General features: G+C 56.5%; 11 protein-coding genes across 11 annotated transcripts; 5 read left to right on the top strand and 6 right to left on the bottom strand.

The window, feature by feature from the left end:
• Nucleotides 1-180: 180 nt before the first annotated feature.
• F5144DRAFT_609772 (complex proteins associated with Set1p component shg1-domain-containing protein) lies at nt 181-3,489 on the bottom strand. The gene is made up of 2 exons (XM_066791640.1): nt 3,036-3,489; nt 181-2,982 (listed from the first exon to the last, which is right to left on the bottom strand). Exons 1-2 carry the CDS (start codon nt 3,240-3,242, stop codon nt 529-531), a joined length of 2,661 nt encoding a protein of 886 aa, XP_066646416.1. The 5' UTR covers nt 3,243-3,489; the 3' UTR covers nt 181-528.
• Nucleotides 3,490-3,630: 141 nt separating this feature from the next.
• On the top strand, nt 3,631-4,409 carry F5144DRAFT_561883 (uncharacterized protein). Its single transcript, XM_066788280.1, has 2 exons — nt 3,631-3,903; nt 4,056-4,409. The coding sequence occupies exons 1-2, from the start codon at nt 3,870-3,872 to the stop codon at nt 4,298-4,300; spliced, it is 279 nt and encodes a 92-aa protein (XP_066646415.1). The 5' UTR covers nt 3,631-3,869; the 3' UTR covers nt 4,301-4,409.
• Nucleotides 4,326-6,441, bottom strand: F5144DRAFT_561882 (uncharacterized protein). The gene is made up of 2 exons (XM_066788279.1): nt 5,640-6,441; nt 4,326-5,582 (listed from the first exon to the last, which is right to left on the bottom strand). The coding sequence occupies exons 1-2, from the start codon at nt 6,192-6,194 to the stop codon at nt 4,743-4,745; spliced, it is 1,395 nt and encodes a 464-aa protein (XP_066646414.1). The 5' UTR covers nt 6,195-6,441; the 3' UTR covers nt 4,326-4,742.
• A 148-nt stretch (nt 6,442-6,589) lies between these two features.
• F5144DRAFT_561881 (uncharacterized protein) lies at nt 6,590-8,308 on the bottom strand. Its single transcript, XM_066788278.1, has 4 exons — nt 7,777-8,308; nt 7,581-7,719; nt 7,247-7,519; nt 6,590-7,135 (listed from the first exon to the last, which is right to left on the bottom strand). Exons 1-4 carry the CDS (start codon nt 7,971-7,973, stop codon nt 6,782-6,784), a joined length of 963 nt encoding a protein of 320 aa, XP_066646413.1. The 5' UTR covers nt 7,974-8,308; the 3' UTR covers nt 6,590-6,781.
• A 709-nt stretch (nt 8,309-9,017) lies between these two features.
• On the bottom strand, nt 9,018-10,319 carry F5144DRAFT_114239 (uncharacterized protein). Its single transcript, XM_066782158.1, has one exon. It carries the CDS (start codon nt 10,221-10,223, stop codon nt 9,291-9,293), a length of 933 nt encoding a protein of 310 aa, XP_066646412.1. The 5' UTR covers nt 10,224-10,319; the 3' UTR covers nt 9,018-9,290.
• Nucleotides 10,320-10,331: 12 nt separating this feature from the next.
• Nucleotides 10,332-11,414, top strand: F5144DRAFT_561876 (peptidase S24/S26A/S26B/S26C). The gene is made up of 3 exons (XM_066788277.1): nt 10,332-10,556; nt 10,657-11,038; nt 11,136-11,414. Exons 1-3 carry the CDS (start codon nt 10,510-10,512, stop codon nt 11,316-11,318), a joined length of 612 nt encoding a protein of 203 aa, XP_066646411.1. The 5' UTR covers nt 10,332-10,509; the 3' UTR covers nt 11,319-11,414.
• Nucleotides 11,415-14,306, bottom strand: F5144DRAFT_505573 (armadillo-type protein). Its single transcript, XM_066786449.1, has 7 exons — nt 13,901-14,306; nt 13,764-13,849; nt 13,583-13,703; nt 13,381-13,494; nt 13,063-13,308; nt 12,264-13,013; nt 11,415-12,212 (listed from the first exon to the last, which is right to left on the bottom strand). Exons 1-7 carry the CDS (start codon nt 13,929-13,931, stop codon nt 11,878-11,880), a joined length of 1,683 nt encoding a protein of 560 aa, XP_066646410.1. The 5' UTR covers nt 13,932-14,306; the 3' UTR covers nt 11,415-11,877.
• A 1,773-nt stretch (nt 14,307-16,079) lies between these two features.
• Nucleotides 16,080-17,777, top strand: F5144DRAFT_114054 (uncharacterized protein). Its single transcript, XM_066782156.1, has 4 exons — nt 16,080-16,414; nt 16,557-16,680; nt 16,746-16,895; nt 16,954-17,777. Exons 1-4 carry the CDS (start codon nt 16,178-16,180, stop codon nt 17,616-17,618), a joined length of 1,176 nt encoding a protein of 391 aa, XP_066646409.1. The 5' UTR covers nt 16,080-16,177; the 3' UTR covers nt 17,619-17,777.
• A 497-nt stretch (nt 17,778-18,274) lies between these two features.
• F5144DRAFT_484371 (uncharacterized protein) lies at nt 18,275-22,284 on the top strand (the record flags this gene model as incomplete). The annotated part of the gene is made up of 6 exons (XM_066785438.1): nt 18,275-18,553; nt 18,718-19,024; nt 19,132-19,665; nt 19,967-20,009; nt 20,097-20,298; nt 20,437-22,284. 6 exons carry the CDS (start codon nt 18,275-18,277, stop codon nt 22,282-22,284), a joined length of 3,213 nt encoding a protein of 1,070 aa, XP_066646408.1.
• Nucleotides 22,285-22,676: 392 nt separating this feature from the next.
• Nucleotides 22,677-24,148, bottom strand: F5144DRAFT_484300 (phosphatidylethanolamine-binding protein; the record flags this gene model as incomplete). The annotated part of the gene is made up of 2 exons (XM_066785431.1): nt 22,677-23,497; nt 23,551-24,148. 2 exons carry the CDS (start codon nt 24,146-24,148, stop codon nt 22,677-22,679), a joined length of 1,419 nt encoding a protein of 472 aa, XP_066646407.1.
• A 143-nt stretch (nt 24,149-24,291) lies between these two features.
• On the top strand, nt 24,292-25,957 carry F5144DRAFT_114059 (mitochondrial 54S ribosomal protein uL4m). Its single transcript, XM_066782157.1, has 3 exons — nt 24,292-24,565; nt 24,627-24,726; nt 24,797-25,957. The coding sequence occupies exons 1-3, from the start codon at nt 24,485-24,487 to the stop codon at nt 25,573-25,575; spliced, it is 960 nt and encodes a 319-aa protein (XP_066646406.1). The 5' UTR covers nt 24,292-24,484; the 3' UTR covers nt 25,576-25,957.
• The last annotated feature ends 384 nt before the right edge of the window (nt 25,958-26,341 follow it).

Raw genomic sequence — 26,341 nt, 5'->3', positions numbered from 1 at the left:
AAGATATGGGCGAAGTAGTGAAGATGGATGAGATGGATAATGCAAGCAGAGAGCCATGGCTGCCTCGATGGTGAAGGATGTCTGTATTTATCATCATCACTTTGGTGGCCAGGGCATGCCACCAAGGGTGCAATCAGTACATACAACACAACTTCGCAAAACTGATACAGGTATCAAAGCTAAGGCGCTCAATCCAGTTCCGTTCATGTCCAGGTAACGCCTGAAAACCCGTCGAGAAAGCCAACCTCCCTTGTTTTACGCCAAGCTCCCTTCCGCCCGGTGACAATAATACTACATTACACTGGTGTTGCAACATGAATCGTCTCGTTGACTAAACCAGGACCTCTGGCCGCGACCTCAGTCACTTTTTTCTTCCTTTATCGTATTTGCTGCAGCCTCGACCTTGACGACTGTTGCGTCCACGCCTGGAAGAGGCGCTCCGTCCTCATACACCAGGGGAGCGGCCGTGTAACGCCGGGTGGATTGGGCAAGCCTGGTAGGCGTGGACGCTTGAACAAATCGTAGCTTCTAGCCACGACTCCTGCTCCGTCTTCGCCCGTGGTCACGGTCGCGATCTCGGTCACGGTCTCGGTCCCTGTCCCGTCGGGAGGACACGCTTCGTTCGCGGCGACTGCGGCGGTAGTGGCTGTCCCTATCCCGATCTCGGTCTTGGTCGCGGTCGCGGTCGCGGTCCCTGTTTCGGTCCCTGTCTCTGGACCGGTCTCTCTCACGATCACGGCTTCTTGATCGACTCCGGCGTCTAGTGTCTCGGCGGTCATCTCTGGCTCGATCGCGATCGCGGGAACGGTCACGCCTGTCGCGGTCCCTGTCCCGGTCCCTATCTCTATCTCTTGGCCTGTCACGGTCACCATCGTAACGGTCACCGCCGCGGTAGTCCATGCGGTCTCGCTCCCGGTCCCTATCCCGATCTCGGTCACGATCACCGGGAAGGTAGCGATCGTGTTCCTCAGGTTCACGCCGGCGTTTCAGGTCTGGTGACCTGTCCCCGGCGCGACGATCGTCGATACCAGGCACCGGCATACCCTTCTCCCTGGCCTCCTTCTGGGCAGCGAGATAGGCCTTGGCCTCTTGCTCACGCTTCTTGACCTCGGCCTGTTTCCACGCCTCTTTCTCGGTGTGGTTGAGACGAGAGGGAGGACGCGCTGCGCACGGCGGCGACCGTGAGCGGCTCCTGGGCCGGCGTTCCTTGTCTTCTTCCTTGACCTTGTCCTTGTCACGATCCTTCTCCCGGGTTTGATCACGGTCACGGCTGCGATCTCGCTGATCGGTGCGAGCGCGCGAGCGACTGCGTTCCCGTCTGTCACGGCGGTCGCGGTTCCTGGATCGAGAGCGGCTTCTGTCTCGGCGGCCAAAACGCAAGCGGGAGCGAGACCGGTCGCGCCGCTCAGTTCTCTGGCGCGGAGAGCGACTACGATCGTGGGGGTCACGACGGCGGGAGCGGCTTCTGTCCCTCTTATCGTCGGTCCTCGCCGTCCTCGGACGGGAACGGCTTCGCTCTCGCTTTTCTGCCCTTGGACGAGATCCACTGCGGTCTTTCCGCTCACTCTTCCGCTCATCCCTACGGTCATCTTTGCGATCATCCCGGCGCGTGGCACGGGAATCATCGCGACGGCTGCGACGATGGTCATCCCTGCGGTCGTCTCGACGATCATCCTTCCGTTCGTCTCTCCTGTCCCTTAGCCTCGACCGGCTCCTTCTGCGCGAGCGGCTTCGCTCACGGAGTCGTGGAGTTCGTGACCGAGCATCCCTCCGCCTGCGGTCGTCATTCCTAGATCGGCTTCTCTCCTTCCCGTGGTGAGCCCGAGAAGCGCGCGAAGGACTCCTAGACCTCCGCTTTTCGGCTTTCGCTTCGGGCTCCTTGGGAGCAGTTAGTGGGTTCGTATCATTCGCATGCTTTGGATCGTTGGCCTCCACTGGTTTGCTGGTCTCCTTAGCCTCCACCGGTTTTCTGGATTCCACTGCAGCCTTCTTGATCTCTACTGGCTTCGGCTCAGGAGCCTTTGGAGTCGACCGCTGGATTGGGTCAATTGCGGATGCGGGTTTGGCCTTCTTCGGGGGAGGCACCAGAGTCTCGTCGATTTCCAATTCGGGTTGTTTCGTCGCAACACGCTTGCTTTCCCGAAGGAGATCGGCTAGCGCTTCCTGCTCTAGACGATCGTGATCCTCCTTGGTGAGAGTTTTCTCGGTTTCGTCTCCTCGGTCTTCGGTCCCGGGTTTCGGTCTGTTGTCGTGACTGTCTCGCCGGCCCCGATCCCGATCTCTGTCCTTATCCCTGTCCCTGCCTCTATCTCTGTCCCTTGATCGATCTCTCGGCGTGCCTCGGTAGCTATCGTACCCACGTTCGCGGAATCGATCACGGTCTCTATCGCGCTCCCTATCCCGGTCGCGGCTCCGGTCCCTGTCCCTCCGGCTTTCCCGCTCCTTCTCCCGCTCCTTCTCCCGTTCCCTCTCTAGTTCCCTCTCCTTCTCGCGCCGTTCGCGACGCTCCTTATCCCTCCGTTCGTCCTCCTCGCGTTCCTTCTTCCTCCGTTCTTCTCGGGCAGCCCTCTCGACCTCCCGTCTCTTCGTCTCCTCTCTAGCCTTGATCTCGCGCTCGAGTTGTCGCTTCTTTTCCTCTACCGCCCTCAGCTCCGCCCGAACGCGCTCTCTCTCAGCCCGGCGAGCGGCCGTCTCGGCGGCGTATTCTTCGTCCGTTTTCAAACCACGGATCCGTTCCTCCTCAGCCGCCTCTTCGCCAATTTCATCGCAGCGCAACTTGCGGATGATAGCCTCAATGGCGCGGCTGTCTATGAGCGCGCCAATGACCTCTTCCGCCTTCTGGTAAACGCCGCCGCGATCGAGTGCTCCATCGATAAGTGCTGCTGCTTTCCCACGTTCGAGGGTCAGCAGCTGGGTGGGATTGCGGTCGACTTCTTGCTCGGCGACTTCGAGGATGGCTTTGGTGACCTGGGCTTCATAGTCCTGCTTGAACGTCAGTGACCGACGGAACGACCGTGATTCCAGCGGAGACCCACACTAGCCTCGAACTTCTCCCACACTTGTTTCCGAATCGAATCGTAGCCGCCTTTTTTCTTGAAAGAGTGCGCTAGACCTTCGATAGCCGTTCGCGTTGCCGAAGGGAGTGGCAGGTCGGATGCCTTGAACTTTTTGGGAATAGGACGCGTAACTGCATCTGGTTCACTCGGGGGGACTTGGCCCGCGGAATCGACGACAGCAGACATGATGGCAAATCTGGTTGAACTTCGTAGCTCGTGGTTGATTTATGTACCATGGGAAGAGTTATTGGTTGCGACGCGGTTCGAGGACATCGGAAGCACGAGCAGCAATGTGGAGGGGGTAATAAGCTTATTCAAATCATTTTAATGCCTTGCTGCAAAAGCGTTGGATATGCAGAAAAGAAAAGAATGTCGGATTCGAAGGGAAGGTTTGACGACTTCGCAGTTGTCTGGGGTGTGCAAACGGACTGGTTGATGGTGCTTGCCGCGTTTGAAGAGAAGACCCGCCTCGAAAGATTTGGGTGGGGCACGCTAAAGGCTTGGCTAAGCAGGGGCAGCGATGCAACCTGCACATCAAAAATGTACACAGTAGTTAGTTAAGCCACACCTCCACCACCAAAGCAAAGCCTCAGCAGCGCACAGATCCCCAAAAAAGGTGGCTTGCCAGTTCGACGCAGCTTCCTGACCAATTGCCGCCAATTGCCCGCAAACCATCGCAACGTCAGATCACGAAGCTCCGTGCAGTGTCGACAGCTCGCCCGGGCGCCAATTCCACTCTCTCAGCGGCACCGACAAAACCCCCCACCACCCTCGAGATCCTAAACCGCAAGCGATCACCCACCACGAGACAAGATGGTTAGCAGAGTCATCTTCTGGACCGGCTTCGGTAAATCAACCTCCCCCACGTCCCCTCCCCGCTACACACCACACAGCACACCAAACCCCCTCCCACACACAGCACACAGCACACAGCTTCAACACAAACCCAACGGAACAGAACATCCCAGAAAAATAACCCTAACCCCCCTCGTCACACAGGCTTCGTCGTCCGCTTCTGGCAGCTCGGCATCGAGATGCGGCCCTTCTTCAACCGCAAGGCGCTGTGGGCGTACCCGGTGTTTGGGGGCGTAGGCGCCAGCTTCGGGTACTGGCTGCAGGGCGTGGACGAGCGGCAGACCAAGATGCTGCAGGAGCGCAAGGAGGCCATCCTGGAGAAGCGGGCGCGGCGGGCGGAGCGGGCGGCCAGCGCTGCGGCGGCCGCGCCGACGGAGGTTGTTGCGTGAGGAGGGATGGGTTGGGTGGGATGGGATGGGACTTATTGATGGGTGGAGGGATGGATCCGTTGAGGTTGTGTGGGATTGCTACTGCTGCTGCTGCTGTAGGGCCGTGGAATGGGATACCAGGGGAGGATATGACTCCTACTGGGTGGCTGATGGAGATGAGGGCGTGGGAAGACTACGGTCACCAGTTCCCGCACGGCAGGATCTAGAACATTGGGCAAGCTCTACAAATGACGCGGTAGATTCGGTGTACAAAATTATTTTTGATTCCCTTGATTCTCTGCCCCACCTTACTGGGACGGAATCCCAGGGCTGGAAAAATCAGCGCGTCTCGATAGATCCTTGAGAATCAAAATCTCGACCTGGCCTTAACCATCTAGCTACTCTGCCTCGGTAACCTAGACTACACGCGGACTTTCTCTCGTTCAACCGGACCCCTTGACTCTTAGTCAATAAGAGGGTCCTCTTGCTTCCTCAACAGAGCCAGAATGGCTTGGGCCGGCGAGTTGCCACCGCCACTCTCGAACTCGGTGATGACACCCGTGATGTACTTGTCATGGGTGTTGTCAAACAGCAACCGGAAGCAATCCCCCGTGTTCCTCTCAGGGTCGATCTCGTTGTAAGTGAGCGAATCGACTGACACACGGTCTCGGTCAAAGTTGATGGTTTCGCAAAGAACAATCACCTTGACGCCGGCATTCATAGCGGCCATGGCTACGTCAGCCGTTCCTGATGATGCATGGAGCGAACCGTTGGCAAAGATAGCCTCGCCTCCGAGAAAGGCGTTGGAGGCCGCTGCCACCTTGGGCCGGAGACCGCCAAGATTGGGGGAGTAAAGCACCGGGATTCCGGCTTGCCGTAGGGTCTTTGCCAGCTCCTGGCCGGTGCGCTCGAACGGATCGTCAATGACTGTAACATCGAACGACTTGCCGTCGCGCTTCGCTTCGAGAAAGGTCTTCTCAACTAGCCGGTGGCGGCCGTATGTAAGAATGGTGTCGCCTTCGTTGATTGACTCGGCGGCATTCCTAGCGATGGCGTACTCGGCCAGGGTAATCCGCTCCTTGATCAGAAAGTTGATCCATTCTAGAAGACCCTCTTTTGCTTCGTCCTCGGCCGTATCAATATCGAATTTGTTAACCTTCCCCTTAAGCAGTCGGATAGCATTGCCCATAGCAAAGCACATCGGCCTGCACTCGGTGAGGTACTCGATCTGGGGGTTGAGGACGTGTGGCACAAAGTGCCGAGACAGCGAGTTCCCTTTGGGTGTCTCGTACGACTCGATGACCTAGGCTGTATTAGCGGGCTGTCCCATGGAAAGCCAGTACAGAAACAAAATACAAACCTTCGCAAATGCCAAAAGAGTCGCCTTTAGACGGGAGATACTGTCGTTGAGGGCAAATGTTGCCATCTGCTGGCCAACTGCCAGCACAGCGGGGTGTACGTCTTTGTGAGCCTGAGATGTCGGTATCCGCTTCGACATCGGAATATGACTAAAGCAATCGGGGACAGCACTCCTGACATCTTTCTCAAGCACTGGAGAGGATGGCCGCCGCCCAGTGGCTGGCGGCACCTGCAACTGTCCTCCTTTGCCCTGGGATTGCTGCCCATCCTGCCGCCCTTTGCTTTTGCCTCCTTTCGCATCCGCCGTGGCGCCTTTTTCTTGGATCGGGGACGGTGCTGGTACCGCGACTCTGGCCTCTTTTACTTGTGCTCTCCTTGCTGCTTTTTCTGCCTTAGCCTTGGCTTTCAACTGTGCTGCAGTGAGCTTTTCCGTGTTGGCCGGGGTAGCAGCTAAACTGTCAGCAGCTGGCGCATTTTTCGCTCCATCCTGTGTTGCTGGGACTGTATTGCTGTTAGGAGCCCCATTGATAGGGGCTCCATTGGTCTCGGCGGGCATAATTTGGGTAACTGGTGCTCGGCGCTTTTCGAGGATCGTGGATGCTGCGTTGATGAGTGGTGTGTGGGGCAGAAGTGATGCACAAAGAAGCGGTTGTTCTAATCGTGATGCTTGGGTGATATTTGAAACTCGCTGGGACAAGGTCCGTGTGACTTTCCAAAGACCGCGCTTCCTTTTGAGCAAGATCGTGCAGTGCAGTGTTTCTTTTTAATGAAGTGATTTTTAATTTCTGGAGTTTGGGATTGAGTCACAAAGCGAAAGCATGCCGCACACAAGCTTGCCCCTCGCCCCGCAATCATGCAGGGCGGTTCCACCCAGCAATCAAGTGCACGGACCGCTGCAGGCTCCCAAACGCAGACTCGATCGATCAAGTCCCGTCTTGGCATTGGCCTCGACTCGATATCCTCGGGCAGTCCCGTGCTAGAAGTTGGTTTTGCACTTCTCGAATCTAAATATCCGTGAAGTACATCGCTCTAATTAAGGTAAAGTATCTACATTCAGCTATTATATCCTAACTCCACAACAGCGCTATACTCCACCATAACCTGGTGCTCACACCACATCAAACCACATCACACCCCCTATTATCAGACAATCCCAACATACCCAGCCGGATGGCCCACTGACGCAAACGAGGCACCCCTGGGCCTGAACAGCCGCGCGGGGCTGGCCGAAGTGCCGCAGGTGTCGGCGACGATGCACACATTGCGGGAGCAGCACGTGCCGATGGCGCAGACGCTCCCCACGGGGCAGTCGGCGCTGGTTTCACAGTCGGCCAGGCCCGAGCAGGGCGTCTGGCCGTCGGCGCAGAAGCCGGTGCCGCCGGCGACCGAGGCGCACACGCACGAGCCGCCGGGCCCGCAGGCGGTGAAGGTGTCGCACGTCTGCCCCGTGCAGGAGTTGGTCGAGCAGGCGCCGTTGCTGCACACGCCGGAGCTGCACTGTTGGGGGGTTTGGTGGTCAGTTACGGAGTCTGATCTCTTGGGTTGTCACGCCGATGGGAGGGGTGGTCGGGTGGAAGGAGGGGATGAGGATGAAAACCATGAACATACCTTCACACCACACCCGCCGCAGTTCTCAGGGTCGTTCTTGAGATCGAGGCATGTGGTTCCACAAGCTGTCAACCCCTCGGTGCATCCGGTTGGCTCGGGGGCGGCAGACGATGTAGATGTGGGCTCGGTGGAGGATGTGGACTCGACAGAAGACGTGGACTCGGCCGAAGAGGTGGACGATGTAGGCTCCGGCGATGATGTAGACGACTCGGATGATGACGAGCTGCTTGACGACTCAGAGGTAGGGACCGAAGTAACTGTAACAGTTGTTGTCTGGAGATATCAAGTTCAGTTAAGTATGCCCCAAGCTAATCCAAGTGGGACTTGTTTATACCTTGTCTGTTTCTGTCACGACATGGCTCGTGATGCCATAGCACGAGCAGGCACTGGCATATCCTGCCGGGCTAGAACACGCCGATGCATATGTTGGGATGGTTTTATCACCACTAGCCGTTGTGTCTGCCGTGATGGTACTGTGTCTGTTGTTAGCGATTGTCTCCACAATTGAAAGGTCTGTAGGCCTGTCATACATGGTATGACCGTAAGAAGTCGTCACGACGAAACTCGAACAGTCGCTCTTCGCCTTGGATGTAAATTCCGGACCCTGCCTGGTGCCCGTCACGGCCCGGGCGCATTTGTCGGCGTGGCATACCGGCTTGCATTTTGCCAGTACCGGGCTCGCCATGAGGACGGCGAAGGAGATCGCCAGCCCTGCAGTTGACCTCATCTTATCGACACTCCTTTGGAGACTCAAGCACGACTGTCACGTAGATGGGCTCCGTCGGGAATGTCGAAGAAAGTACGAAGTAGGGCGGTAACAGCAGGAGAGGAACATGAACAGACACACCCATCACGGGTCTTACCTTGAATAAGAACCATCGATTTGCGTGGCCCCTATCCCTTGGTTCTGGCCATCTCTGGAACCCGAAGTGTGGATTCTTAGGCTTTGAACTATTCTGCAAACGTCTAGCTAGTGAGCTGCTAATCCAGTTACGGACGAGTCTCGATGCGAGTCGTCAGGCACGCCGCATAGGTCACGCCTATTCAAGCAAGCCTCAGCTGCGGCTGAGAGAATCTAGACTCGCCCGTAAAGGATCTGCGTGCCAAGGGGGTTAACAATATTCGGCCGGATTTGGATTATTTGGCTTGGCGCTGCCTGGGTTGACAACAACCAAACGAAGTGCCCGGGGTAACCATACATAACCCTAGCCCTGACAACACACCTCCTCGTCCGGAGCTTCATTTCCGAGACGAACGGCGCAACTCGTTCAATGGTCCTCGTCAACCTAGCGCAGCACGAACAGATCGGATCCTTATTCTACGCCCAAGGCACGCAAGTAGAGTGACCAGCCAAGGTGTGCAACCCTTTTTTCACACCCTACTCGCCGCTTTTGAGAGCGGAGCCCTGCACCTAGAGCACAGAGACCGTTGCGGAGGGCATCGACGAGTTGTAGACGTTGTGAGGAGCTTTGTCGTCCGCGATCATGTCAACGGGTTGTCTCGATGAAGACCCCTAAACGGCCACCGGCCTATCTGAGGGAGAGCATGTGGAGGGGACCGCAAGTTTCTTCCCCGGCGACTGGTCTAGGAGCACTAACGGAAGTGGAAGCGTACAAACCTAGTCTTGCCGCTCCGGATAGCCTGCGAGCGTGGCCGAGTTCACGCAGTCAGAGCCTTTCTGGAACGGACCCCAAGATTGAACACGGTGGTGGGCGTGACGGCCTTGCACCTGGCGACTGCACCCTTTAGCTACAGGTACTCCTTGCGGCTGGCGCGCAGCGCAGGCAAGGGGCCAGACAAAACACGCCGCTTCGAGTCGCTGCCCGCTCTTTTCTTCAAGCTCAGTGTGTATTCGTGGAGTTGCAATCACTTCTGGGACTGAACCACGGGGGTTGCATGACTCGCGCTGAATCGCCGATCAAAAAAGTGAAGGTTGTTTTGTATCATTCCAAGGCATGGGCTTTTTTGTAAGCTTTGAATACCAGATTGCAATATGTGGGAAGATCAATGTATCATACATGTTTTGTTGTACAGGAGTCCCGCATCAGGCCATCCTTATATCTTCTGCTACCGGCCTCTGATCCGGACTTGGGGTTGTCTCTGACTCTGCCTTTCCCTCTGCTCCTGCTTCTGCCTCTGCCGGAGCCTCCTCCGTAGCTGCTGGCGCCGTCTCTGCCGATGCGTTCCCAAGTTTGCTAGGCGGCACCTGTAGAAGCAGGACCAACATCTCCCCCAGGGTACCCTCCCTAGGCTTGGTCTCCTTGGCCCCAGGAACTTCTGAGGCCGCTAACTCAACCTGCTTCAGCACCACCTTTGACTGATCCTGGTCCGCCCTCTTCTTTCTCCTCAATTTCGGGTGTCTCAGAGTGACCTGGACCTGGAAACCCTTGCCAAGGAACTCCTTGAGCCGCGCCATTCTCAAGCGTAGGTCGTGGGGTGCGATCGCCCAGTTGATCTCCAACTTCTTGGTGGTAATCTTGGGTGTGCTTTTCCTCATCGCCAGCCTCTCGGCCTCCGCCGCCAGCTCGGCCTTGCGGTCTGCGATACGGCAGATTGGGTATTCCGGACCGGGAGTCATATCGTCCGGTCTGGGGGTAGCGAGAAGTATGAGAGTGTCTAGTTCCAGGTTGAGATCCTTGAGCACGAGGTGTGTTCGCTGCGGCGGGGAGAGACTGCCGTCCGGTTGTCGCAACTGGACCCACGGGAAGACGATGTCGTAGTCGCGCATTGTTCCACGACTAGCCGCCTTTTCGGTTGCCATCTTCTCACGCCTCCCAAGCTGGTAACTGTTCAACATGCGGGCATGGTAGACGGAAAAGTGTCGTTGCGAGGATGGTGAGAAGAGCTGGATGGGGCTGGTTCGGCTGGGCAGCAGCAGGCGCTGCAGTTGCCTCGGGTTCTCCAATGCCGCGGCATTGCTAATGAAGAGTTTGCAAAGGGCCGCGGCCGGATTGAAGAGACATCGTGAGGCCCTCATGGTGGGCTGGCTGACAAGCTCGGGGAGCGGAGAGTCGTGCTTTGGATTTGGATTGAAAGGAAACAAATGTCTGCAACTTTTAGTTTTCGGTCCGCAGAGGAACTTGCGCCACAAGTTGCAACCCCTGTGATCGGGAAATTCTAGCCAATAAAAATCCCAACTCCCGCAAGCTTGAAGCTTGGCAATATCTGCGGGTGCGGCATGTCATACTATTCCATCACCTCTCATCAACCTCACTCACAAACCACAACCATGACCCGCTAATCTCACCGAAAGCCTTTACCTCATGCCCTCCATAACCCCCATCCTGCGAGGCCTCCTCAGGCCAACCAGGTCCCGACTCTACCCCAACAAACCAACCGCACCACCATCAGGACGACCACCACCCTCACAACAACCACCCCCATCCTCCCCCACCACCACCCCGCCAAAGTCCAACCACAGCAACAACCCCAACCCCAACCGCCACCCCCCCCCTCCCCCCCTGGCTCGGCCACCCCACCCGCGTATTCCTCACCACCCTCAAATTCGTCGCCTTCACGCACCTAATCTGGGAGTACGTGATCTCGATGGCGCCCGCCTCCGGCCCCTCCATGCTTCCAACCTTCGAGGTGCTGGGGGAGTGGCTGCTGATGTCGAAGGTGCACCGGTTCGGGCGCGGGGTGGCGGTGGGGGACGTGGTGGCGTACAACATCCCGATCAACGAGGAGGTCGGGGTGAAGCGGGTGCTGGGGCTGCCGGGGGATTATGTGCTGATGGATACGCCGGCGGATGAAGGGGGGGGTGGTGGTGGTGGGGGTGGGAGGATGATTCAGGTTCGTTTGTCCTTCTTCGTTCGTTTGTGTTTGCCCGAGGGGTGGTGATCCTTCCGGGGTGATGTGGAAGACGGAGCGCTGACTTAGGTCGACTTAGGTACCGAAGGGTCATTGCTGGATTGTTGGGGATAATTTGGTAGCGTCCCGAGACTCGAGAGAAATTGGTCCTGTGCCGCTGGCCCTGATCCGGGGCAAGGTCATCGCCACAGTGAGGCCGTTCTCTGAGTTCAAGTGGATTACCAATTCAATGGAGAGAGTAGACAGCCCAGCCGAGGATTGATTTCGGATAGGCCCTCCAGATGTATTATACTCCATATGTATATTATAACCATGTTTGGTCAACGCCAGCAACACCTCGAAATGGAAAATGGAAGCTCCATCATGTATATGTATCAATTGTGGGTTCTAATTACATCAGCTACAACTAGCCAAGCCTAGCAAGCATAGCAGTTCAAGCCGGCCGTGTTGGTAATGGGTAAAGGGGCATCGCGGGAACCGCGGGGTATGATAGTAGCTCGGGTTGTCCGGCGTCATCCGTATCACTCTTCTGCGCCATAATACAAAAGAAAAACAAAGCAGGGGGCTGAAGCCCTCTGGAAGACCCAACAACCCAAATTGTCCCCACGTCCCCCACCCCCAAACATCCCCCCCAATGCTCATCTGCAGTGTACACATCTCCCATAGTCCCCCGCTTCCGCCCCTTGTATGTAGAGAATACTGACGCCGCCAACTCCACGCCGTTCCAATGCGCAATGGACAAACAGAAAAAAAGAGAAACCTTTGGGTATACGGGTGTAGGGACAAGTAGACCCCGTGCCCCCTGAACGAGGGGGCTATTATCAACCTTCAATGTGGCTCTTCGACCCACCCTGGCCCAACAGCTCTAGGCACCGCTGGGCCAGGTTGACCACCTCGCCTTCATCATCGTCCTCGGCCTCGTTATCCGACTCCATCATCTGGCGGTTGGCAATTTGCTTAATCATGTCAACAACGCCATCTGATTTCCCGATGAGACCTATGAGCTTCTTGTCCTCCGACTCGAGCAGCTGGAGTAACGTCCAGATCGCTATGTGCTGGAAGGTGGCATCTCCGCTCGCAAGGAACCGGTTGAGATAACCGTGGATGCCGTCTCTCGGCTCCATCCAGTTTTGGACAAAGATGCTGTAGTCGCCCACTGTATTTCTGTCAGTATAAATTATTGAGCAACCAAGTTCGTGGAACTGACCTTTGGAAGAAAGGTTGCCCAGGGCAGCGGCACTGTTACCCTGTACCTCAACGCTCGGAGACATGGTTAGTGGGATCAGAACGTCAAAGACACCAAGCTCTAAGAGATGGGTCTTGAGCTCGTCGCTCAGCGCAAGAACGGCAATGGCGGCTGTCATTTCGGACTGGACTGTGACGGGAACTTCCAAAACGAGCTGCTTGCACTTCTGGACGGCACCCGCCTCGAGGACAAGCGACTTGTTCCGGTCCGAGCTCGCCGCTAGGTTACGAAGTGTCGAGATGGCATGACACTGGATTTCCTCGTTATCTGTCGATCCGAGCAGGTCGACCAGCGGCTTGAGGAAACCGGCCTCAATAATTGGCGATTCGTTCTGGGGGTGAATCGAGATATTGCGGATGCAAGCGACGGCAGATAGGATAAGCGGAAGATACGAAGACCGAAGAAGGCGGAGCAGTGGCCCGAGCCCGTGGGCCTGGACAATCTCAAGCTGATACTTCTCGTCCGACGCAAGATTCCGGAGCGCCAAGGCCGCCTGGCACTGGACCTTGGGCGATGAGGATTCTGTCAGGTTAACGAGGTACTGGACGAGCCGTTGTTCAGTCTCGGCGAGTTTCCGTCGGTTGTTAGCATCGACAGCGATGTTACTCAGGGCCGTCGTGCAATAGTATTGCACATCAACATCCGAGGATGACAAAAGCTGGACGAGGACAGGGATGGCACCGGCATTCACGAGCTGCTGCCGGTTCTCGTCTACAAAGTATTAGTCGTAGGCTGTCACAGTTTGGGATGAACAACTTACCAGAATGCGTCATATTGAGAAGCGCGCCAGTGGCATTCCTCTGTACTCTCATGTCCTTGGATTTGGCCAGCCTAGTGAGGGGGCCCAGAGCGCCAGACCTTGCGATCTTGGCCTTGTTCTCTTCGTGCGTAGCGAGGTTGGTGATACAACCAACAGCATTGCACTGGACCTCGACATTTGGCGACATCATTTGCTTGATAAGCGGCTGGAGCCCGCCGAGTTGGACAATCAGGACCTTGTTGTCGGCTGAGTTTGGGTTAGCAGTCTTCCTACAAGCCGTGACTGCAGCTGCAGGTGTATCCTTTACGAGGGACCTACTGTTAACGGCAAGGTTGCCCAACGCAGCACTAGCAGCCCGTTGCACTTCAATGTCGGAGTTCTCGAGGAGAAAGAGGATAGGCCCGAGGGTATCCCGATCAACAGCTCGGACATCTGACGTAACCACCAGGGTTAGTATAATCTGTGCAGAGGTCGGTCTGGGTCACCAAGTCGACTTCTCAGCCCAACAATTCACACGCACCTCTCTCCGTAATCTCAGCGAAGGTCAGACTTGCGCTCCGTTGAAGATCGATGTTATCGGAATAGACAAGGGTGCTTAGAGCTCGGAGGGGTTCGCCCGAAAAGAAATCAGTCTCGGCGCGCTACAAGTAGGTCAGGTCAGTTCGTGTCTGTCACTTGTAGGCGAGCACAGTTGTTCTAACATTTTCGAGATATTGTAACAGGTCGGCAACGGCCTCTCGCTCGTTTTCGGCGAGCACATTCTCGTAGAGGGCATCGCGGGATTTGCCTAAACCTGTTAGTGTCGGTGTATTTTAAGGCGGCAAGATCGCGGTTGTACCTCCACAGCACGAGGAGCTGCAGATGCCCATTGCGGCTTATGTGGGTACGCCGGCAGTCCCAACGTGGTGGTGGGTTGATTGCGTGGGCAGTTTCGAGTCTCGAGTCGTCTGGTTCGAATGAATGCGGGTTCGCCTGGTGGTGTTTCGTGATTCGGAGGACGGCGGCAAGCGGTCCGTGGGTTGTCGCAATAGGCACACGGTTCAAGAAGGCTTTGAATCGTTGAAAACTATATCAAAGGATCACTCGCAGATGAGGTGTGCCTTCTTTGTGCCCGATCGCGATGGTCGTGCTGCGCTGGCAGACACTGGCGGTCGGTCGGGTGTGTGGTTGTTTTGGCGGGTCAGCTGCATCGAAGGAGACGCAACAACCAAGCCCGGCCCCCATTCAAGCAATGATCGAAGCTGCCTTGCCTTGTTCGCCCGGCAGCCGGCTCTAAATTCACGGCCGTGCGTCAGTGGGACCTCGCTTGCCTACAGGGGCACGGGCCAAGGTACCAAGGCCTTGTCAGAAACACATTGGGCCAAGCCACCACGTCTGATAACATCCAACAATCAATAACTGAGCAGCTGTGCACCAACGACAAAGGATTGTAAAACCCAGACTAGTTATCAACCCGGATTGGCTCAAGGACATATCCCCCAGATTGGCCTAGCACTTATAGCGATTTACTAGCGACCAGTCTGGCATGCCGTCTTGTTCTTAGTTATTTGTACAAGGCAGCCGCTGGCTTTTAGCTGCCTAGGTAGGTTGGGTACCGAGAGGCACATGCTGTTAAATTGCAATCTATTGCTCTCCAAGAGAAGGGAAAAAACACATAGCAGGTATTTTATGCCCTCTGGGTTAATGGGGAAACGAAAGGATGCCTCTTGATCTCGCGTCTCGTCTTTTTAAACCTACGGTCACTTAGCGGTTGGCAGACATTCCTCACTAAGGCGCCTTAACCTACCTACCTACCTAAGGTACCTAGGTAGATAGGCACACATAGCTATGCGCCATTCGCAATAGTTTTAAATCTTCCTTCTACATGGACCTCGATCAAAACGCTTCCACAGCCTTGGCCTTCTTGTTCTAATGTGCTAACATTCTAGGAACATCATCGTCGTTGCTACCGGAGACATCAAATTCCTTCAAGGAGGACTCGCCGGAATTTACAGTAACCATGTGTAAGTGATGGGAGCTGGGCTCGACGACAGCTCTTATTGAGTGAGATCCATGTGATGGTGTGGCGGGGCGCCTGTCTTCCCCGCACCAGTTCTCCAAATCTCACAACTACCCGGACTTGGGAGGCAGATGAGGTGGAACTGCGATTAGGTATGGGATGCATACCAGGTTGGTAATGGGCTTGTCTGTATGTTCTCCGGTCAACATCGTTTTAAAGGACGTGACATATTTTAGCGTTGAAGTAATGAGTTGAGATACGTTTTGCCATTGCCACAGGTCGTCTGAGGACTGAACAACAACAGAATGAAGCAAACTAACCTCACCATCCTAAATCCCGACTAACACCCCCCTTCATCTCGTGTCACACGGAGTAAGCGCGCTTCAGCCGCCGAAGATAGGACGTTGGACACTTGGAGACTAGCCTTCAAGCCAGCTTACTATTCGTACTACTAACCCACGAGCATCCGCAGCAGAGAGGGCAAAATTGTAAGGAGATAAGCCAGAAAAGGAGGATGTACGGGCTTCATGAGACCAGGATCCATTTTAGGATATGTATTAATTAGTAGATTGCATGATAGTTGCCCTTTCGGGTTAGGCCCGCCGGGCGGAATAAATTGTGTGTGTGTGTGTGTGTGTAATGAGTTGACCACTAGTAAACTCACAAAAGAAAGAACTAGAGGGGTTGGCGCCAGCCACTCAAGTGACTTTCAGGTCACACACCTGCCCGTCAAATGCAGCCCTCACAGGGCGGCTTCAGCCTACCATTCGGGTTCCTCACAGATAAAAGCGGAGAACTTCAGATCCAAGGGTCTTTTTGACACAGCAACACAGCAACTCCCGTCACTTTCATTCCCCATGCTCCTGCGCATCCCAAAGCCGCATTGCAGAGGCATTGGTCCCGAAGCATATAAACAGTAGAGAAACGTAAGGCAGCCGATTGCCATCGCAAACACTTTTCTCTCGCGCCAAATTCTAGCATCTGCCAAAGTTCATTTGTTGGGCCTCTTCCGGTCTTCGGTCTTTGGTCCGCTCGACGTTTTAGCCCGAGGTAGCCCCAGTAAGCCGACCCAAACTGGACGGGAACTTCCCCGATGCGTGTTCCACCATCACGATAATGATGGACGACCCTCGTGCTCCCCCCAACGCGGCACATCCCAGCTCCCGCAGCGCTCCGCCCGCCCTCGCTCCCACCACAACTACCGACGGGGAAAATGGCAGTCAGCTGCCCCTGCGTCCCGGTCACGAGCTCCCCTTTGTCGCGCCCTCGTCGTACCTCCGCCCGAAGCTCCCCAGTCGCACCATGTCGGAGAAGACTCCAAGCGCCCTGGACAAGGAGCAGATGCAAGGCTTGGTGAGCATGCCCATCCTGAGACAACCGCCGCTGGCCCGCTGTGTCCCCGCATCGTTGGCTTTCCCAGCAACAGAGGCTGCGATGCGGGGTTCTGGGCTTCGTGGTAGAGTTGGCGCCCCCAGCTAACACGCACCTCATTTAGCGAGGGATCCGTGAGTTCTTAAAAGTCCGGACGAGCTACGATGTGCTCCCATTATCTTTCCGTCTCGTCGTGCTCGACAATGAGCTCCTCATCCGAAAGAGCTTGAACATTCTTATCCAAAACGGTACGCCACTTCCACCCCCCGCCCCGGTTGACCCCAAGCCGAGATACTGACCGGATAATGCGCAGGCATCGTCTCGGCGCCGTTATGGGATTCGAACAAGTCGAGTTTCGCGGGCTTGCTGACGAGCACGGACTACATCAATGTGATCCAATACTACTGCCAGTTTCCCGATGAGATCGACCAGGTCGACAAGTTTCGCCTCAGTAGCCTTCGAGGTAGGTCGCCGTCATCGGTGGAAATGGACATGGAGAGGCTAAAAAGTATCCCCGGTAGATATCGAGCGAGCGATTGGCGTCCTACCTCTTGAGACGGTGTCGGTCCACCCGATGCGCCCCTTGTACGAGGCGTGCCGTCGCATGCTCAAGACGAGGGCCAGGAGGATCCCCTTGGTCGACGTCGACGAAGAGACGGGCCGGGAGATGGTAGTCAGCGTCATTACGCAGTACCGCATTCTCAAGTTCATCGCCGTCAACAACGAGAAGCACACGATCTTGCTCAAGAAGTCGGTGCGGGAGCTGGGGCTCGGCACCTACACCAACCTAGAAACGGCCGACATGAACAGCTCCGTCCTGGACGTCATCCACTTGATGGTTAAGCACAACATCTCGGCGGTGCCGATCCTCGACAAGGACAACAAGGTTCTGAACGTATTTGAGGCGGTCGATGTCATTCCCTGCATCAAGGGCGGGGCCTACGACGAGCTGACCGCATCAGTCGGTGAGGCCCTCTGCAAGCGCGCCGACGACTTCCCCGGCATCTACACATGCAACGAGGACGACCGCTTGGATGCTATTTTCGAAACTATCCGCAAGTCGAGGGTTCACAGGCTTATCGTGGTCGATGACGATAGCCGGCTCAAGGGTATCATTTCGCTCTCGGACATCCTTAAGCACGTCCTACTATTTGGCGAGGAGGAGGACAATATCCGGGCTGGTTAGTATGGTACTTCCCGACGGGGTGTCCGGCTGCCGTAAGTCGGCTGTTCTGGCTGGCGGCGGGCCGTCTCCCTTCCCGGTATTTATTTTTCTACCGTTGATTTTTTTGCATTTGCGTGGCGTCAAGGTGGGATGTGGATAACGGATACCATGGCTGCATGTGTTCTCCTTTACCCAAGGTATAGATCTGTTTTTCTTGTCCTCTCAAAGATGCGACACAAACTCCCTGCGACTGCATAATTGTGAACACTGGGTACCTTACACTGGGTAACCAACGACCCGACCTACACCCAAAAAAATGGTGACCACGAATGGCCCCAAATGATTTCAGCGTCTTGCCTCGGATCCTCACTTGATTCTAATCTCCTCTGTTTTGCTGTGTTCGAGGGAAGGAACCAGGCACGGCCTGGTCTGGTCTGGTCTGTACGAGGCACCCAGGCATGCGAGACGGGAAGCAGCAGCCAAAGCCGACCACAGCTCCCGTTCTGAGACCATCACAACCCGTTTGTTGCTGATCGGGCCATGGCCGATGAACATATCTTACGATATTAGACTCTCAACCTTTCTCGTCGCGGCGCATTTGCCCCGGCGACCGACCACTCGCGCATCGACACAAAACAGCCATCTTGCCTAATACGACAATAATACCGAGTCAAGAAATGGATGCCGCATCTGCGCACTCGGTCGACAAACCATCAACCGGCTGGGACACATTCTCTGTTCAAAAACAACCCCCCCACCATGCTGAACCGACTTGGGCTCGGCTTCCTCTCCCTACCGCGGCCGGCCAGTTCGTTGTTCCAACCCACGAGAGGCGCGCGAATCCAAGCAGCGCGACTTGGACCTCGTCCAGCGGGGATCTTGCTAACCTCTCCGATGCCGACGACCTTGAAATCCGAGATGAGTTTGTACAGGAGTATAATCGGGTCGCAAGGAAGGTTCGACTCAACATTTTCCTAGTCCTCGCCTCGGCATAAACACCGACTGACCATTGTAGCATGGCATTCGTATGTTGGCATCAAATACGAACAGTCCATCGCTGGTCAGTTCTCCCTCATACCCCGAAGCCCCCCCACTAGAAGACCTACTGAACCCCGAATAGCCAGGCCAATCCCCGTTACAACAGAGACCAGGCTGGTTCTCGCGCACATTCCTACGCCAGGCCTCGACGGCCAGCGATGGCAGCTCCACGAAATCCGAGAAGAAAATCAAGACCAAGCGCAGCATCAGCGACTTGGCACTACGTGTCGTAAACGGGACAAAAAAGGACGGTCTCCAGGACGAGGATCTTCAGTCTCTTGTCCGCCTCTGTGGCAAGAGTAAACTGTACCTACCTTCGGAATACTCACCGTGCTCTCTCGTGCTCCCCACGTGCTTCCGGGCCACTGCGCAATACCTCATACAGCATGGTAGGCGCGGCGCGGCTACTGGCCTTGGACCCCTTGGTGGTGTGCTGACACGACTACAGGCGCAGAAACACGAGGTGTGTTTCGGATACCTGGTTCGGTTCGCATAGTTAATGCTCTCTATGCCCACTACTGCGCCGACGGTGATCCGGACGACGTTTCCAATACCATTAGCTGTCCCAATTTGCCGACGCACATCAAAACCGGGCCACACGACGTTGCTTCGACTTTCAAGCGCCTCCTGGCTGGCTTACCCGGAGGAATCTTGGGGTCTCTGTCTCTCTTCGATGCATTGGTTGCCATCTACAGCGAGTTAAAGGGGGAACCGGAGTTTCTCAAGACGAAGCAGACCAAATTGAGGGCGAGACTCATAGCCCTGGCTATCGGCACCGTCAGGTCCCGGCTCCGCCGCGATTTAATATGCGCCGTACTTGGTCTGCTCTGCCTGATCGGACGTGCCGCTGAGAAGGCACCGCGAGAGGACGAGCATGGGAGACCGCTACCCACCTCTGACCTAATGGGATACAACGCCCTGGGGATCGTCTTCGGCCCGCTACTCGTTGGGGATCTCCTTAATTCATACACTATGCAGACTATCAGCACCACTTCCGGGCCGGCGCTATTTCCGGCTACGCCCCCCAATGGTAGGAAAGAAAGACGAGGATCCAAGGTCATGGAGGACGTTCAGCCACCGTCTTTGGCGGTTGACAAGGTTTACATGGCAAACAATATCACCGAAATGCTCATCACCCACTGGCGGGAGGTCGTCAAACACATGAGGAGCCTTGGAGTGTCGAAAGCGGACCGAGATGGACCACAGCGGAGGGCTGGACTGCGGCCTTCTGTCTCGGAAGGGTTCGCTTTGAAAATACCACACCCTGATTCCGATCTCTTCAGGCCTGGCGAGTCACGGGTTCCTCCTACCCCTACACCTTCCGAATCTAGTAAGTCCACTCGCCCGAGAAGCGCTGAGGAAGCTAACTCTGTGGTAAGTGAGGGGTGCACATGAGAATCTACGCCCGCCCATTATACTTCCCCGCCGACGGCCCAGGAGTATGCGGCCCTTGTCCGACAGTCTCGCAGGTGTGGAAGCATCGTTGCTATCGCCTCCTGTGGAGGAGCCGTCTCCGGCCGAACATTCGAGGCTTAGGGGCCTTGACGGTGCTGACAGCTGGCAACGTCACCACCCTCGAGCAAATCATTCCGCCACAATTACAGAGAATTTGCGTGAGACGCCGAAAACCCCGAACCAGAAGCCAGAAGGGCTTCAAGGGTTCGTTAGATCCTCTCGCGACACAACGACCCCCACATCTCCGGCAACGCGTTGGGCCGAATCAAATTCTCAAGAAAGAGGCCACGCCTCCCGCCTGGCAGTTGGAGAAGGATCCCCAAATACTCCGGGCATACTGCACAAGTGGCAAAATGTTGAGAATCGACTCAGAGCGACTTCGAGGGGGGCGAATCCGTTCAAAAGGAACCCATTCAAGGATGGAACAGCATCGGATGCCGGCCGTGATTCCCAGAAGGAGGAGACGAGAATTAAAAAGACGTTGGAAGAGAAAGTATCCCAGAATACACTACGGTCAACACTTAGGGCGTCGTTTGACAATGAAGATGTGCATGGAGACAAGTCTAGAGTGGACGTATTTGGGCTCGGGCGTTCACGGCTGGCAGCATGGAGATCGAAACGCAAGTCTCTTGTGTCTACGGGCACGGGAAGCCCTGTGCCTACTCACGCGCATCCGAGAAAGGCCAGCGGGGAGCGAACTGTGTCAGAGAGCTCAAGGGGCTTTCTATTGAACCAACGGAAGACAGAATCAACATCATTTCCAACAGCCAAGAACCAGGGAGATTCAATACAAGAACACGGCGGCCCTTCGGAAAATCACTTTGGCAATACTCCATTCAGAGTCCTTTCCGGCAACACTGTGACACAGAGGCAATCGCTCGAAGAAGAGAATTTACGGCATGGCACAGGGATTTTGCAAGAAGACTTGTCAAGGGATGAGGACAAGAATCCATTCCCCTCGGGAGCTCGCCGGTCCTTTCCTCTCGGCCCCAGACCAGACCCGGGCCGGCCATTGATAGGTACCGTCCCCCAATCGAGGCCAACAAAATCGGACGGCAAGGCGGTCAAGGCCATGGCGGCCATGTTTGAGAGCGCCGCCAAGGACTTGCATTCGCTCCCACCTTCCACAGAAAATCTCATCCACCAAGTTGACTCTAGATCGAGCGGCATGATTTCGCCCTACACGGTCAACCCCCCGTCACCCACTAAGTCGCCGAAGCCGACAGACTCGATCACAATCGATCGACACGCGTGGGCATCAACAGGCAGGGACCGGCGTTCACGGGTGTTGGGACGGGGAGAAGTCTCTAGGTCTAACATACCCATCCCGTCGAGACATCGCGAACCACGGCCGCCAGGACGAGCAAGGACACCAAAACAGTCGAGTGCCGTATCTGCAGCCTTAATAGCAGACCCTTCCGCAGAAGTGGAAGAGTCTCCCCCTTCTATGACACCCGAGACCGTGCAACGCGTCCACCCACAGCAGCCCAGCGTCGTCATATCCGCTCCTGCCCCCGAGTCGCAGCCAAACCAGACGACCCCAACCCCGAGCCCCCGCCTCAAACCCATCAACGACCGGCTCGCAGACCACCATCCACCCTCAGCAGAGAAAGGCGACCCCAGCCCGGCCTCCACCACCCGCCGGTTCCCCTTGCTCCCCACCCCCGAACAACAACGACACCGAGCCACATCCAAAAGCTCGAGAAGCGCACCAGCGCAGGACACTCCCACCTCCACTTCCAGCCCCAACCCCAGCCGCAGGCTACTCTTCCACCCCACAAACCCCAACACCACGACCGTCGAAACCGACAGGATACCCTCAACCAACCACCGCCACGCGCATGAGCACGGCTCTGATCATAACCCTCCTCGCCCCGGTCTCTGGGCTGGTACCGCAGCCGCCGCCGACCTGGCTGCTGACTTGGCTGCCGTAAAAGCGCGGCTGTGTCGTGTGGAGCGGGAGTGTGTGATGTGGAGGGGGAGGGCGGAGCGTGCTGAGCGGAGGGTGGGGGTTTTGGAAGGGCGGGGCGATGAGGAGGAGGAGGAGGGCATGATGGTTTTGGGGGGCGCGGGTGCGGCTGGGATTGCTGGGTTTGGGGATGGGGGTAGTGCTGGCGCTGGTGCTGGGTCCAGGTCTACGTCTGGTGCCCAGGGGGGAGGTAGGAGTGGTGATGGGAGTGGCAAACTCGGTTGAGAAGAGGGGGCATGGTAATCAAAAGCTTTGGCGGGACGACGTTTGTAGATTCAAACGAGCATCGCCCCGAGCAGGGTGTGTTGGGTAAGGAGTTTGCTCAGCAGGCAAGCAGGTAATTGGGTGTAGGATACGACATGTCTAGCCGTGTATGATTGTATAGTAGCAACACGAGGGGGCAATGCAGTTTGCTGCCCTGCTTAATGCCAAACAAAATGTTTCCAACTTGGGTGTTGATACTCAGCACTGGCCACTGGAATGACATCTTCCAAAGCCCGGAGATAGCCCGGATCCAATACATTTTATACGTAGCTGGTACAGTGGTAGTATGATACAAGTACACAACGCCTCTATCGCCGCGCCACCACGGATCACAGGCCCCTTCCGTTCCTCTTCTAGTACTTGATGCCCTTGATCCGCTTGGTGTACTTCCAAAGGTGGCGGTACTTGGGGCCCTGGCGCTTGGCTTCCCAACCGCGGGCCCTGCGGGGCGGCTTGAGCGACATGACGCGCTGGCGCTTGAACTCGAGGTCGGCGCCGGGGATGCCGTGGCGCGCCATGACGTCGGCCGTGTTCTCGTCCCACTCGGACCGGAACATGGTGAACCCGACGGGGGTCACGCTGAACTTGTCGCGGAAGCTCTTGAGACTGAACCCGTCGCGCCCCTGGCCGTCGTACATCTCCTTGAGCTTGGCCGCGTCGAGCGCCAAGTTGTCCTTGTGCTCCAAGATGAAGACGGTCAGGCGGTGGTAAGGGGCGCCCTTTTGCGCGAACGGCGGCAGCCAGGGGACGGCGAGCGTGCCGAGCTCGGGCTGGGAAGCGGCGGCCGCGGTGCCGAGGCGGTTCAGGAAGAGGGAGTCTCTGGTTGGGCTCCAGGGGATGTTGGTGGCCAGGAAGTGCAGGCGTTTCTTGAACGAATCGGTCTCGGTGTCTGGTACGTCGGCATCTAGGACCACGACGGAAAATAGGCGTTCGCCCTTCTCGAAAACTTGCATGCGCAGTGTCGGGGGGATCTCGGTGATGCGGCTGTTCAGGGTGGCACCGGGAGGTGTCTTGTAGCCGCGGAAGGTCATCTTGACATCTATGGTCGGCTGGAATTTGGGGAGGAGATCGGGCACGATGTGGAACTGCTCGATACGCTGCAAGATGATATTGCGTTCCATGCCGCTCCATTTACGGTGGGCAAGGTACCGGTAGATGGGCTTGTTCATGTCGCCTGTTTTGAGGTTAGCGGGAGCTGATAAGATACTCGGACGACAACAAACGTACCCTGGCCGTCCTCGAAGCGCCTCTTCACTAGCGGATCGTTGATGTCCGCTAGAACCTTGAGCTCCTCAACATGAGTCCTCAGACTTGCTAACCGCTTTTGCTTGTAGGCCTCGCCGCCTCGGAAGGTGCTAGCATCGGCCGCCTCCAGCCGCTTGATCTTTGCTGTCTCAGCAACAATCTTGGCCACTTTTTCTTCACGGTCCTGAGCTAGGATCTTGCGCGCCTCCTGGAAGCATTGGTAGGGTAGTTGCTCGAAGGGAATGGTTCCTGTCGTGGCGAGGGCAGCACGTCTCCTCCTCGAACCAAGGTGGGGGGACATGAGCTGGGCCAGCTGGTCTTCGGTGCCCTGCTTGATCATCGAGGGGTATGGCGGCGGCTTCTTCTGGCCTAGAAGCGCTGCTTCGGCGGCGAGCTTCTGCGCATCGGGGCTAGGCTCCGTCGGTGTGCTTGTGGTGGTTGTCGTCTCATCTTTTCGGCTCGGTGTTGACGAGAATGGGCGGAGGGCAAGTGGTCGTGACGGACATGTTGCCGCTGTGCTACCGGTTGCTTGCCGCAACGACCGCACGATCGGCCGTGCAACCAGTTGAGGCCTCGACATGGCGGCGGGTGGAAGGAATTGGCGTTGGAAAATTGGAGCGGGACGCTCTCAATTGAAGACCAGAGCCGGAGTCTCGCTGCTGCCCGCCGACAAAAATTCGTGGGACCCGTGCGCAGGGCCGCGGGGTGCAGGGGTCGGTAAGCTCCGCGACTCGGGGAGTCTGTGCGCTGCGGCTCCAGATCTTTTTTCGCGGAACATCAGTAACGATAGTGGTGGGCTGCTTCGATAGGAATGGTGATTTTGTGAGCGAAAACAGACGAATATCTCCGACAGCCTCGAGGACAGCCCCTCTACAACACAGGACCCGTCGCCATCACTGTGCGACGCACCGCGGCCATGGCCGGCAAGGGGATGAAGAGCCTCAGTGAGGCCATGAGGGGTCTAAGTCTTGCAGCACAACCATGCAGGGCCCTGCCGGTTCGTCTCCTTTTCGATGCGATTCTGTGCTTACCTAGCTGACATTGGGCGTCTACACTAGAGTCGGCAAGTTTCTGTGGCGTGTAGGAGGTCAATGGCAACCGCGGTCGAAACGAAGCCTTCGAACATCACACGATCCGTCTCCGAGGCGTGGAACCCCCGTACGTGCATCGAGCCAGCAGCTCATGTGCCGATTTCCCGTCTAGGATATCCACTAACTGGCTTCTACAGTCACCACCGTCCCTGTTACCATCCACGCCTTCCCCACGCTCGAACCGCGCTCGCTCGAATCTTGGTCCACCAAACACCTCCACCTCCCCCTGCGCCGCGATATCCTCCACTTGGCCGTTGTTTACGAAGGTGACAAGACACGCCAGGGTACGGCCTCGTCAAAAACCCGCTTCGAAGTACACGGCTCGCATCGCAAGCTCCGCCCGCAAAAAGGCTCCGGCCGCGCCCGTGTGGGCATCAAACAGTCCCCGCTGATGAAGGGCGGTGGCAAGACGTTCGGCCCCAAGCCGCGCGACTTCAGCACCAAGCTCAACCGCAAGGTGTACGACCTGGCGTGGCGCACCGCCCTCTCGTACCGGTACCGGCGCGGCGAGCTGATCGTGACCGAGGACGGACTGGAGCTGCCGCTGCCCGAGGAGTTCCTCCAGCTGGCCGAGTCAGGCGCCATGGGCCGCGAGCTCGAGGACAGCTTCATCAGCAAGTACGTGGGCGAGCTCATGACCGCGCTGCAGTGGGACAAGGACAACGGCCGGACTACCTTCATCACGGGCGACAGGCGGCCCAACCTGTTCACGGGCTTGGATATTGCGGGGGAGAACGGCCGCGCGCTGGAGTTGGAGGATGTCGATGTCAAGGATCTCCTGGAGACGGGCAGGATTGTCATTGAGCGGACGGCGCTGAGGGAGATGATCAAGGAGCACTCGAGCGATCTTATCTCGCGTGTGGCAGTTAAGGGGCTGAGCACCAAACCTACCCTGGGACAAGTATTGATCCGGTGAGGAAGGGTTAGAATGGTGATTTACACACTGTACTATAAGCCTTCACTGGCCCTTGGCCGAGTAAGGCCGTCTGCTTTGTACAGAAACTGTAAAATAGATCATTCATGTCTTGCAGCCCTCTCAACTTTCGGTGTTGATCTTGGTCTTGTCTCATCTTAGAGTGGTAAATGAGACACGGGTCTAGCAGATGGTGACCGACTGGCGACCCATAATTTGGCCGTTTCAGATTGCCAGCGTCAGGTGGTGAAACCATCGAACGTGTTCAAAGAGCGAAGCAGCTACCCCCTCAAGTCCGTCCGGGCCTTCCATTCCGATTGCATGCGACGGAAAGTGTGAATCAGGTGGTCTGTACCTGATGTGCGGAACACTTGCCAGTTGATCGGTGGAGCGCCACTGCCAGCCAGGCTGGTTGCTTCACGACAAAGCCCCACTTCTAGGCTGCAAATGTGCACAGGCCACCAATCTTGTCTATAAAAATCTCGTGCCCGCCCCAGAATCTTGCTCCCCTTCTCTTCTTCTTTTCCCCATCCAAGTGCAGGGGTTTTACGTGTATCAGTGAGGATTCGTCCGAGATCACGTTTTTGCTAGTTGAAAACTACATACCTGACCGCTCTCAGTTGGCTCCGGCTGGCTGGGGAATTTTTGGAAAAAATTACTTCTCGCCAAGAGATCTATTTTCTGTCTTTCATTGCCAACGTTTGCTTGTCGAGCGTGGCAAGGAAGGATGGGCTTGGAACAAGAGGAGGATTGGTGGATGGGCTTGGAT

Source organism: Chaetomium tenue (assembly GCF_020726465.1).
Source record: "Chaetomium tenue strain MPI-SDFR-AT-0079 chromosome Unknown F5144scaffold_2, whole genome shotgun sequence".
Taxonomy (NCBI): domain Eukaryota; kingdom Fungi; phylum Ascomycota; class Sordariomycetes; order Sordariales; family Chaetomiaceae; genus Chaetomium; species Chaetomium tenue.
The sequence above is the reverse complement of the archived record's forward strand: the minus strand, read 5'-3'. Positions and strand labels throughout refer to the sequence as shown.